This window comes from Solea solea, chromosome 12 (genome assembly GCF_958295425.1).
Source record: "Solea solea chromosome 12, fSolSol10.1, whole genome shotgun sequence".
Lineage (NCBI taxonomy): Eukaryota > Metazoa > Chordata > Actinopteri > Pleuronectiformes > Soleidae > Solea > Solea solea.
This window is the reverse complement of record NC_081145.1, coordinates 9,140,397-9,153,033: the sequence shown is the minus strand read 5'-3', so window position 1 is coordinate 9,153,033 and position 12,637 is coordinate 9,140,397. Positions and strand designations below refer to the sequence as shown.

The window sequence follows — 12,637 nt, the reverse complement described above, 5'->3', positions numbered from 1 at the left end:
TGACAGCCTGAGATGTTCTACTTGTGTCTCATTCACAGCAGAGACAGGAGCTCTAGCTTGAGTGGATGTCTAACCTCTGTAGCTCCAAGAATGGCAGTGTGTCACAGGGATTGAGTATCTTTAGCGGGGGAAATGCCAGCCACACAGAAATGATATGTAGGGGGTTGTCATTTTGGGCAGAGTTACAGTGTTCAGTGGATGTGTGCCAAGTGCTGCCCTTCTTGTTTAGTACCGGCTATGACTGAAGAATCTCATCTGACTCCAAAATGACTGACTCCAAGTGAAAGTGTTTTTTTTTTTTTTCATCCATCCCCAAAAACTTCTTGATTTGAACTCTTTTTCAGTTTAATTAGGTCTCTGGGCGACTTTCAATCAAATGCATATATCAGCAGTTGTAGAGTTTATTAAGCACATGGCAGTTGTTGTAAACTCAAATCATCACTCCCAACAACTTCATTTTGATTGATCTGCAGCCACTTGATATATAAGATGGTGAGAGGTGATCCTAAAAATGTTGTGCTAATTTTCAGTCTCTTTATAATTGATTGTAACTATGCCAAACTGTTTGTGAGTATGTGTGTGTGTATGTGCATGCTTGTGTGTGTTTGAAAAAACTAAACGAAATTCTGTTTTGGCGTCCTAATTATTCATGGCACATTGCATAACATTTTATTGTTTTGTTTAATTACAGCCCCAGCATCGTTTCTCATGAGTTTGAGCCAAATGCATCTCTTGATTTGTGTGATAATACATCTTATTAGTCACACACACACACACACACTGACTTTTTACGACTGAAAAACAATAACATTACCCACGCTTTTGTGGTACCGCCATGTGGTTTGGGACTTACTATCTGTGCCGTACAAAATTTAATGTTCTACTTTTATTATAAGATGCTACATCATGTGAAAGATTTTTTTTTGTGCAAGTTTTGAGGATTTCAGCAGCGGTGGTAATTAAGTTGTCTTGGCGGCGCTTGTGTGCAGCTGAAACCATTTGTGTGACCAACAGATGTGTCATTGTTACAAGAAGAAAGTCCCCTCCGCATAGCATGTGCTCACTGAATGTGTGTACACTCCTTCCCCTGGAGGATAACAATCATGCTGACCACCCTGTTAATTATAAGCATTTTTCCCATCAGGCCTTGCTCCTGACATGCCATTAATCACATATGGTCTCTCCTTCCCTTTTATCGATTGGTATAATTATGACTCTGCTCTGTTTTAGTTTTCACCTAACTTTGTTTCAGATCTGCTCAATTCAGCTGTTGCTCCTCCCTTTGCTTCCTGTGTTTATTTCCCCCTCTGCCACTCTTTTTCTCTTGTCTTTTTCCTTTTATGGTCAGTAAAGGTGTATGATGATTGTAGCAGAGATCATGTGCATAATGGTTTCCTTCCAACTGGTAACGTCGAATCACATTAAAGGAGTAAATGTAAAATATCAACCTTCAGCATTGAAAATGGTCACTGCGGTCACAATTCAAAACACTGTAGTGTGGTCGCCAATGTTTTGCACATACACATACATGGACGTGTGTCTGCTCTAGAGCAATGACAGACTGTAAGAACATTATACACTTAAAATTCGCTTTTCTACTACCCAGTTCCAGCACGGCTTGACCCAGGATGTTTTTTTTCTTTGCTTTTCCTTTAGCGATAGTACCTGGTCCTTTTTTTAGTACCTTCTCTTTTGAGGTTCCAAGCGAGCCGAGCCAATACTAAAACGTGACATGGACAGACTGCCGGCCACTGATTAGCAGAGTGTCGCATCAGTTAAAAAGACTTAAAACACCTGAACATGTGTTAATCTCCAACATTTAGCAAGGAAATGTCTAAAATCTCAATATTTAGTAATACACCAGAGAAGTCTGGAGTATTTAGCGACATTACAACCCCTTCCACCGTATTTCAGTGACTGTTTAAGACGGAGTCTGTGCACCAGTACTGTGGGAAGTACTGAAGAAGTCTGTGAACAAATCTTTTTAATTAACTGGTTCTAATGATTCAGTACACTGAAAACTGCTTTACAAGTCACTAGTTTGTGTGTTTGCATCACGTATAAAACAAGGTCACGGCAGTTTCATGCAGCCGTGCTATGATGACTCCGCCCACGTTGAAGAGGTGCTATTGTAATGGAAAACCTCCATTGGAGTTGAGTCGTGCTGAGCCGAGCCGAGCCAAGGCGCAACAGACCAGGCAGAACACCAAACCAAAACATATACAGAGTTTGCAGCTTGCTAATTAAAACAGAGAATTGTGAATAAACTTTCCATACCATTGGCAAAGTCATTACAAAGCCTTAATCTCGGATCACACATCCTAGTCATTTTATGACTTAATATAATACATATCCACTTAAGAGTATCAAAATGCAATGCAGTAATGAACCACTGTCATGCCCTCTACTCCACTCTGCACCATGTATGCCTGACTGTAGTTCTCTGTCTGTTTTACAGATGAATCCACCCTGAAGATGAACAGTGTGGATCATATCCCTCAGACCTTGGCCAGTCACATCCGTCTCCCAGAGGAGTCCCAGCCCCAGGGCCTGGAAGAGAACAGCAACATGCAGCATGGAGCGGATATGCTGAAGCCAGACCCAAGGGATACTTTCTACAGCAGTAAATCTACTATTTCACTTTGTCCCTTGTTTTCTGTCCTCATCCTGGTTTTCTGGCCTATCATCTTTTCATATTGACTGATTGACTGTCTGCCTCACAGACTCCAGCTGTTCTCACAGCTTGTCTGGCTGTGTTGCCTTTTTTTGTGTTTTTTGTTTCTCTTTCTGCATTTGAGCTTTGTGACTCTTGAGTCTTTTGTTTCTCCCAGGTCTCAGATATTTTGTCTTCTTTATCTCTGTCCTCAGCTCCTATGATTGACCCCTCCCACCTGGAAAATGTTCTGCCAGCTTGTCTCTACTCCCCAACCTATGTCGTCAAAGATTTCCCCATCGCCAGATACCAGGGCCTGCAGTTTGTAAGTCCTCTAAAATCACCATCCCTCTTGGAGACAGAAACACCTGCCATTCAGTATGTGTAACATTGATTTATTTTAGTGAGTGTCATTTGAGTTGTGCATCTGTCTCTCAACTTGCTAAAAAAAAAAAAAAAAAGCAGTCAAACACATTCAAACAAACTTCAACAATGTGAAGGTAAACACAATGAAGGCAGTGGCAGATACTGTTGAGCACTGCTCCCCTCTATAGGACGACATGAGTTACTGCAGCAGCTGCTGATTAAAGTGATGACCTGGAAATTAAAAATGCAAATCCTTCCCAATTTGACAGGACTCACCATCGTAGGTTATTATCCTCATAGAACACTACTAAATCTGTATTTACTACCGTACGCGTGTTTCCTACAGTGTTATTTAATTTGTTTTCCTCTTGTACTTCTCTTCAGGTTTATTTGTCCTTTGTGTACCCCAATGACTTCACACGTCTCACCCACATGGAGCGAGAGAACAAGTGTTTCTACAGAGAGTCTCCGATCTACTTGGAGAAGTGAGAACATTACTTTGCTCTTATCTCTTAGAGAGCGGAGGGAACATTTGTCTCTGTCTTGTATACACAGTTTGAGAAAGTAGTTATGTAAAATAACTGCTCGGGTGTTTGTGAAACTGATAGCAGAATGAAGATGCATCGAAATGTTAGAACCTAAAGTTTGATGCCTTGTGTGTGTGTGCGTGTGTGTGCGTGTGTGTGTGTGTGTGTGCGTGTGCCAGGTTTGGTTTCTACAAATATATGAAAATGGATGAGGAGGAAGATGACAGACCGTTCGTCTTCCCAAACCCATCTGGTAACTAACAAATGCACACTCCCGCATACACTCAGACACACACGTACATACTCACACACTCCCTCCCATCAACTGTGTGTCTGCCTTCAGATTTCCTGGAAGAGGAGGAAGTGGTGGATGTTGAGGATGAGGTCGAGATCGTTGGCACAGTGTCGCCCAAGAAGCCCTCTCGCCCCAGCCAGATCAGCCACACCTCCAACCCCTCCCATCATCACTCAAAGTCTGGGCCCACACCAGCAAGCAGGGAAGGGGAGGGAGAGGAGGGCGCGGTCAACAGCATCACACTCCGCAGAGAGAGGAGACACTTTTTTCACAGGGATGGACAGATTATTGGCAGGGATCTGGACAGAGACTGGGGACGGGATCATACCAGGGAATCTCTGAGACAGGACCCCAGGAAGAGACTCGACAAAACCCAACCCAGGCTGCTTGAGTCTTATACCGACACTGTGGTCCAGGGTCGCTCCCTGTCCTGGATCCGTACTGATCCTGTAGAGCAGGGACTTGGCCAGAAAGAAGGAGGAACAGATGGTGTAGGTGGAGGAGGAGGAGGAGGAGAGAAAGGCGCTGTGACTCTGCCTAAACTGAGCAAGTCTTCTCTCCTTTTCACCCAAAAGTCCTCCCTCTCTGCACTTACCAGCCGTGCCAAGCAGATCATCAGCAACTCCGCCCACAGCAACAACCCTTACGACAACAGCAACCGGCCTGCTGGAAACAAGAAGGACGAGAACAAGATCTACATCACTAGGCCTCGGCCTGCCAAGCAGAGGGAGAGAGAGAGGGAAAGAGAGAGGGAACAGCGTCGGGAGAGGAGGGAGGAAAGGTTGTATCGACATCCTAGAGAGGTGTTTCCAGGCGTCTTTTTGTACCAAACTGGGAAGACCACAAGGCTGGTCAACTTGGGTGCCAAAGGGCACACTTTAGGAAAGGCAACAGCAGGTAAAAACCCTGTTAGTGTCTCTCATCTCTGGCCCTACCCCCCAACAAAAGATGGGAAAACATCTCATAATGGAAGCATCAAAATGACAACAAGGAGCAAGGAGCTTCAGGATTTAAAGAGCGCCGCCACAGCTGATCTATCCAGTAAAGAAACATTATCCCATCACCATACCACCGCTGCAGTTGCCATGACATTGAACTCCACGGAAAACGCACCCCACGGTGAGTCAAGAGTCACTTCTTACCTCAGGCTCTCCGAGATCACAGAGTCCCAGCAGCAACCAGATCCAGACCCAAACCCAGTAGAACCTGACCAGGATACAAATCACTCAAATCCTGAGCCAGAACCAGAAGAGGGTGAGATGTCAGACTATAGCTATGAAGAAGCTGAGGCACGGCCAGGCTGGGCAGAGGAGAGCATCAATTGGCAGAGAACCTTCTCTGTCAATCCAATGGACTTTGAGCTGCTGCGATCGGACTGGAACGACCTGCACTGCAATGTGTCTGGCAACCTCCAGCTGGCAGAGAGTGAGGTGGTGGATGTTCTGGCTCAGTATATGGAGAAACTCAATGAACGCAATGGAGGGTAAGGATACAGATTTAAGGGAGTGAGAATAATGTGAGGGGGCTCATGTTCTGCTTCAGCCTCGTACATTAAAGATGTGGTTTCTCATGCTAGCTATTATGTAACTTCACTCGGAAATGTATTGGTCATGCCCTGGTGCTCTGACTTTTTGTTACTAGACCTCTATGTACTGATTACCATTTTCTGCAGCAGTGATTACAAAGCCCGATCTTATTTGTGTGAACTCGCTCGGCCATTAACTCTTCTCTGTTTTCATTTTCCTCCCACATCACGCCACACTGGCTTCACAGCACCACGGATAATGAGCAGCAGCATTTCGAAATGATCTGCCTACAGTCAAACAAGAATTAATGCAGTTGTCAGCATGATAAGGGAAATGTTGTTTTCTGTGTGACACACAGTGCGTCCTTTCGAATTTGTATATTTAACCGCCTCCCTCCCGACTGTGCCTCAGAATCTACACCCTGCTGAGAATCATCAATGTCGAGAAGCGGCGTGACTCCGCGCGAGGGAACCGTTACCTGGTGGAGCTGGAGCTAATGGAGAGAGGCCGCAGCGTTGTACGTCTGTCGGAATACATTTACCTGCTGCTCCACCGCGGCAGGCAGGGGGATGAAAGTCTGGAGAACACAGACTCTGCGCCAGCCTCAGCACCAGCCTCTGCCCCCTCCACTGATACGTCCAGCCTCACTACCCCACCGCACCCGCCCTCCACCAAGTCGCCCGTCCGGCCCGGAGTAACGCCATGGAGCACGGCCTTTGCTAAGCCTCTGCTCTGTCAACCTGTCATGCTGCAGTGGAGGAGGGATGTGATGGTGCACTTTGTGGTGCCAGGTTAGTACAACTGAATCATCTATTGTATAAACAGTATAACAGTAAACAGTGTCCCAAACTTCACATTTAAATGTCTAAAAATTGTACAAATCCTGCAAGGCCCAGACTTGTACGTTAAATACTTCCAGCTTTTATCATTTTGCTTTTCCAGATTTTACTTTGTGTGCTTTTATTGAACTTGTGTTTTTATTGAAGCACTTTGTTTTGAGTAGTGCTGCAACTAAAAGTTTTTAATCTGTCGATATATTTATTTGTTTTTTCAACAAAATGTCAAATAAATGTTGAAAAGCTTTGATAGGTGTTTCTAAAACCTTTAAATAGTTTGCTCCTTAAAAAAATTATACAGTTTTAATGGGTTTTTTTGTTATAATGAGCATAGAAACCAGAAAATATTCACATTTGAGAAGATGAAAAATCTTGTTTTAATATATATATTTTTAAACAGTTGAAGATTAATCTAGTCAATTAACTTTTGCAGCCCTTTATAGCTTTTGAGAGATATTAATAGAGAGATTTTAATAATTGTATAGCACTTGAGGCAAATTGAAATCTTGAAAATGTTTTTCCTGATCCTCAGTGAAAAATCAGGCTCGGTGGGTTCAGCAATTTATTTCCGACATGGAAAATCTTCATCGCCAGACCAAGGACAACAATTTCAGCATCATCATTGTCGACTTTGAGAGCGAAGACATGGACGTGGAGCAGGCGCTCAGAGAGAGCAGTGTGCCGAGGTCTGTGTGTAAATAACTCTGTTAACAAGATTTTAACATTTAATCATTATTGACCAGCTTTGTAGATATTTATCCAAGTGTGTGTGTGGTTCTGTTTTGACAGATATGAGTATCTTAGGAGAGAGGGGAACTTTGAGCGCTCAGCGGGACTGCAGATGGGAGTGGACACTATCGAGGTCAGAGACACAAACACACATAGGCAAGACAACAATATGTGAGCTGGCAGGGAAAAGCCACTCGCTGAAGGTCAGCCGCTCACATTGACCACATGACCTTTACTGGCTGATGGACAGACAGAAAAGTACACTCATGCATAATGAATGCATCACTGCTCAGCTCTGTCTGTCTGTCTCTGGCTGTGGAACTTATCTCCGAGCCTCGTCCTGCTTCCCTTCTCCCTCTCTTGCACAGATCCCAGCTGTGGATGACGGGGGAATTGCTCAGACAGCGAGCTGCATTTCCTCTGTCATGTGTGCGCCACAGCTGTCGCATCCACTCCTTTTCACAGGTTATTTGTGTGCATGTGCGCTCACGCCTCTTCTCTGGCTGTCTCTCTATCAGACACGCAGCCGTGGGGACGCGGAGCGGCTGGAAATTTGGACAGACGTTGATCTGTCATTTGAGTGTCAGTGCTGTCGCGGCGAGATGACAGGCCTGTCACTCATGTCTGAATGACCTACAGGCTGTAGGAGTCAAGACAACCTACTCGCTCTCTTTAATCCGAAAATCCCATATTGGTCACATGAACATGCACTCGCATACACAGTTTGCAAAGTTTGCTCCAGCGGAATTCAAACCAAATTACTTTCTCAGTGGAACACTGGAGGAAGGTTAACATGCTCATATGCAATATGTTTGTTTTGTATTTCCTCCTGCAGGATAATCACAGCATCGTGTTCCTGTGTGACCTGCACATCCATTTCCCTCACAATTTCTTGGAAAGCATCAGGAAGCACTGCGTCGAGGGACGCCTCGCTTTTGCTCCCATCGTCATGAGACTCGGCTGTGGCAGTTCACCGCAGGAGCCTGATGGTAACATGCAGAGAGATACACGTGCATGCAGGAGCCATGACTGTGCTCACAAGGGAACAGTTAAACACACATACGATCATATCTGGGGCTCATCACTCAAAACTCATTCTCCAGTTACAGCTGCTGTAGCTCAGTTGTGTATTCAGAGACGGTCCTCTGTGGACCTTGTTTGTAACAAGTGGTTATTTGAGTTACTGTTGTGACTTACTGTTACCTTTCGGGCATTTTCAATAAGTCTGGTCATTTTCCTCTGACTTTCTCGCTCAGAGGACTATCGCTCACTGGATAGTTTCCGTTTTTTAGGACCATTTTCTGTAAACTCTAGAGAGGATTGTGTGTGACTCTAAAATACTGAAAAACAACCATGTCACCTTCAAAGTCTCTTAAATTACCTTCTTCTGTTTTTTTTGTAATCATTTGCAGGTTATTGGGAGGTGAATGGCTTTGGTCTGTTTGGAATCTACAAGTCAGACTTTGACAAGATTGGAGGGATGAACACAGAGGAATACAAAGATCGTTGGGGTGGAGAGGACTGGGAGCTGCTGGACAGGTAACCCTGGAGATGGTGACTTAACTGAACTCTGTGGTGACTTTTAAAGATGTAGGTAAACATCATCTGCCGTGTAAGGACATGAACTTGCTAGATTTCTGCCTCTGGTGACATAGATTACAAGAGTAGATGGAAGTAGTTCTTTTTTTTCTTTTTAAATGTCTGAATGTTTTATGTTTCAGTGCTTTATGCAGGGCAGGAAGGCAGAAGTCTCAGAGATGGCTGATTCAAAACCTGACCTGTGCTGACCATTTGATAAATACAGTAAAAAGGGACTGAAAACACACAGACTGTTACCACGTTTCTGAGTTTCCATGGTACCTTTATTTCCTCCTAAATGAAAGAGGAAGAAATCTTCTACAACCTTGAAAGATTTTATAAAGCTTTGAGCTCAGTTCAGTTTCTTCAAAAACAAAGCTGAGAGGGGTTGAAAAAAAACCCCACTTAATTCAAATTAAGTTAATTTGCAAAAGTCTTACATGTCCTTTATAAGAATGTAAAACTGTTAAAACCTTTCGAACAATGGATCAACTCTTTCCTTGACAAATATAGAAGCTGATACTCGTGGTGTGGAAAGTTTATAAGACAGTAGGTCCCTGAGCATAGACAGAGGTTCCCCTAACAGGTTCCCCTAACCCTCTTAGATACACAAAACAATTACAAACACTACAGTATGATCTTTATTGTTTTTTCTCCAAAAATCATTTGTGAATTTGTATGTATGTTTTGGCTTTATACTTCAAAAATCACACTGTTCAATATATATATCGTATTGGTTATATGACCCTGATAACAGTGTTAGGCTATATTGCTTTTTCCCCGAGTAATAATAAAAAAGTAGAGTCTTTCCCATGAATGCAGCAGAAACCCTTGAAAGAAGTTTTAACCCAGTGTTTCACCCCCTCCTCTTCTCTCCAGGGTGCTGCAGAACGGTTTGGAGGTAGAGAGACTTCGTCTAAGGAACTTCTTTCACTACTTCCACTCCAAACGAGGCATGTGGAACGCTCAAAACAAAAAAACTCCTAAGGGATAGTGCTCCCTGCTGTTCGGAGGATCCCAAAACCTACCTGCAGATTCACTGTGTGTGAGAGAGACCTTGGGTAGCTCGCTCACTGCCTGATCTCTGCCTTTTTTTGAAACCAGGCTCTTTTCATTGATGCCTCTGTTTCGCCATCGGCCCCTCTTTTTATGCTTGTTTGCTGTACGAGGAAGTAAACAGAGTCTGAATTTGAACTTGAGCTGTACTACGCAGACACACCTGAGTCGTCACTTTGCCTACTACTGTACAGAGAGAGGACAGTTATTCTTGTTCTCCTTCTCTCTGCCCTTTTTTTGGTGCAATGTTTTCAGACGGACTGGAAACAGCTGTTTTGGAGCGTGCGTGTGTATACTGTACGAATGTGTGTGTGTGGGGGGGGGGTGTTGCCGCTTTTGTGTGCTTGTGATGACAGGAAGCAGCTTTTTTTTTCTAGCAAGGAGATGGGAAGACAACCTAAGATCTGTGTTTCTAACACGCCCTCACGCGGGCGCTCAAATGAATGTGTGTTAACGTGTTATTCGGATAGATTCAGACACGGCGGCGTAGCTCAAATAAGGGGAACTATGACAGGACGTCTGAATACATCTACTACTACTACCTGTTGAATATCGTTTAACCAGAATGACCAAGGTGCTGACATTTTCCTGATATAAAGAAACAAAGAGAGTTTTAAAATCATATATATATATATATACAGTATATATATAAAAAGAAACTTTTTTAAACAGACACAGACAGATTCATCACCTTCTGTATCTCTTTTGTTGTTACTTCATCTTCCATCTCATGCTAATCAGTGCATCTCATCACACTGCTGATTTGTAATAGCAGTATTAACCCAGATCGATGGTAGCTATTGGTTATGAGTTGATTAATTTGTTATTAACTAAAGTTTGTTTAAGTTTTATTTATTTAAACGGGATTTTCATTTGTATGTTTGGTTTACATGTTTAAACTCTACCTATGGTATCCTCCATTCCTTCCAGATCGCTAACCTCACTGACAACTGGAACATAAAACTGTAACAGGGGGATAACTAAGGACATTTGATTTAAAGTCGTCTCGCTGTGCAATTTCTGAGCTGGGTGTTATGTTATAAAATACTGGACTTTGGGGGAATTAAAACACTCACAGAACGGGAATTGACTTCACAAAACACTGACGCTCTTCTTTTGAGCTTCGATTAAGCTCCAGCATAAGGGAGACCAGCTCATGCACTGGACACGATGTGGCAAGGCATGGCTGTTTCACAAATGTGTGCCTTTTATCAGGGTTTGCAGGCAGTTTTTTTTTAATCATTATTATAATTATTATTATCATCAATGACTATATGACAGAGGACAGGGACAGATAAATAGTACAACTTTATTTATCAACGGGACTGTAATGTCACTGTAAATTAAGATTTACACTGTAAGTGAAGGAAATATGGTTATCTTAAATGGGGATACAGGTGTTGGGTCTTTTTGTTATCACATAAACTTAGACGGGAGAGGGCGTGGTTATTGTGAGCCCATTGTTCTCATTGATGAAATCGACAGAGTTGGTTTAAATGACTACTGAGTGGAAAGGCGGTGTGATGGAGACTCAGTGGCAGCTGCTGTTGAGCAGGTCGTCTCCTGCTCCCATTACTTTGGCTGGAAGCCGAGCTCCTAATGCCTCTGTTTATACAACATGGTACTTACATTGGCAGGGAGAGGCTGGAGGGCCCACGACTGGACAAATATTTGGATGAGAGCCAGTGATCCCTTATTGACTACATGATTGTCCAAAAGTAAGAAACAAAGCCCTCAAAGATTCTTGTCCCTCTGCAGGAAAAGGGTCAATACTGTAGGTTGTTAAACGTTGACATGGGATTATTTAAAGAGGGGGAAAAACAAACAAAAAACAACATTAAATATAAGACTATACATATATATATGTGTATATATATGTGTGTATATACATATATATGTATATATATATATATATATATATATATATATATATATAAATATATAAAAGAAACATAAAAATAAAAAATAGGAATATACATTCCAAGGTAATTTCTGTGAAATTGTTTTGTAGGGAAAAGGTTTTAAGAATGTATTGTACTTTTATTTTCATTTGTTGTTTTTTGCAAATAAAATTTTATGCTTACATCCACACAAGTGTTTTTTTTATATATACGTATATATATACATATATACGTATATATATATATATATATACATATATGTGTGTATATATATATATATATGTATTTATGTATGTATGTATGGATCAAATCTCAGTTGCTCTTGTTCAGTCAGTGTTGTTTTGTATTGACGAGATGTTAATTAGCGATGTCCCCTAACTGGCCACACGGTGGTGCTCTACCCACACAGTGCACTGTAACTGCAAAGGCACAGCAGCTGAATGAGATGAAGCACAGATAAATACAGAAATCAATCAATGTTTTACCTCTTCACATATGTACCTTCAAACCTTTTTCTGCAACCATTGAAAAGTTCTTTTTCTTTTACCCAGCAATGGGTAAAAGAAAAAAGCTCGGTATGATTATAGTATATGAATATGTAAATTCTGCCTGTTTGCTGTGAATCCAGAACCTAGTAAATGCAAAGTGCATACTACAAAGACCCATTCATCCTCTTAAATTCAATCAAGCATGGTAACATTTCAAAGATTTCCCTTTTTGGGGACCAATAAAGTACATTTATTCACATTAAAAATTGAGATCCACACTAAAATCTAACCCCTCCAAAGTTTTGGAAATCTGTTTTAAGTAGTTTTTCTTTCAACAAACAAACCAACATGTGTAAAAACCTTCTAAGCAGAAGTATTGAGATCATATGAAAACCTTAAGGGATAAACCCTATCCATTTACTGACTGTCACTGACATAATCTCTGTGTGTGTGTGACTAATGTAGAGAAAAGCAAAATAACGTGAAGCGATCTTGAAACTAACACTCTGAACAGAAGTGACATGTTTTGGAAAGTTCCTATGCTTTAGAACACATTTAATCATTTGCAGGGTGGTTTGTTGTGAAATGTCGAGCCCCAGTGTGTCGCTTTGCTGGGGGTGGGGGGGTTGGGGAGTGTGGGGGCTGCGTTGATGTTGGCCCTGGACATGCACACACACAGAGA

At 42.3% G+C, this 12,637-nt stretch overlaps 1 protein-coding gene across 1 annotated transcript in view; it reads left to right on the top strand.

The window, feature by feature from the left end:
- Nucleotides 1–11,562, top strand: part of b4galnt4a (beta-1,4-N-acetyl-galactosaminyl transferase 4a) — a 156,831-nt gene extending 145,269 nt beyond the window's left edge. Inside the window, exons 10-20 of the mRNA XM_058645796.1 lie at nucleotides 2,459–2,623; nucleotides 2,869–2,978; nucleotides 3,404–3,504; nucleotides 3,726–3,799; nucleotides 3,890–5,324; nucleotides 5,779–6,158; nucleotides 6,736–6,889; nucleotides 6,993–7,065; nucleotides 7,768–7,921; nucleotides 8,345–8,471; nucleotides 9,390–11,562. Of these exons, the coding sequence (XP_058501779.1) occupies nucleotides 2,459–2,623; nucleotides 2,869–2,978; nucleotides 3,404–3,504; nucleotides 3,726–3,799; nucleotides 3,890–5,324; nucleotides 5,779–6,158; nucleotides 6,736–6,889; nucleotides 6,993–7,065; nucleotides 7,768–7,921; nucleotides 8,345–8,471; nucleotides 9,390–9,504 (2,888 nt within the window). The 3' untranslated portion in view covers nucleotides 9,505–11,562. The remainder of the gene's footprint in view (nucleotides 1–2,458; nucleotides 2,624–2,868; nucleotides 2,979–3,403; nucleotides 3,505–3,725; nucleotides 3,800–3,889; nucleotides 5,325–5,778; nucleotides 6,159–6,735; nucleotides 6,890–6,992; nucleotides 7,066–7,767; nucleotides 7,922–8,344; nucleotides 8,472–9,389) is intronic.
- The last annotated feature ends 1,075 nt before the right edge of the window (nucleotides 11,563–12,637 follow it).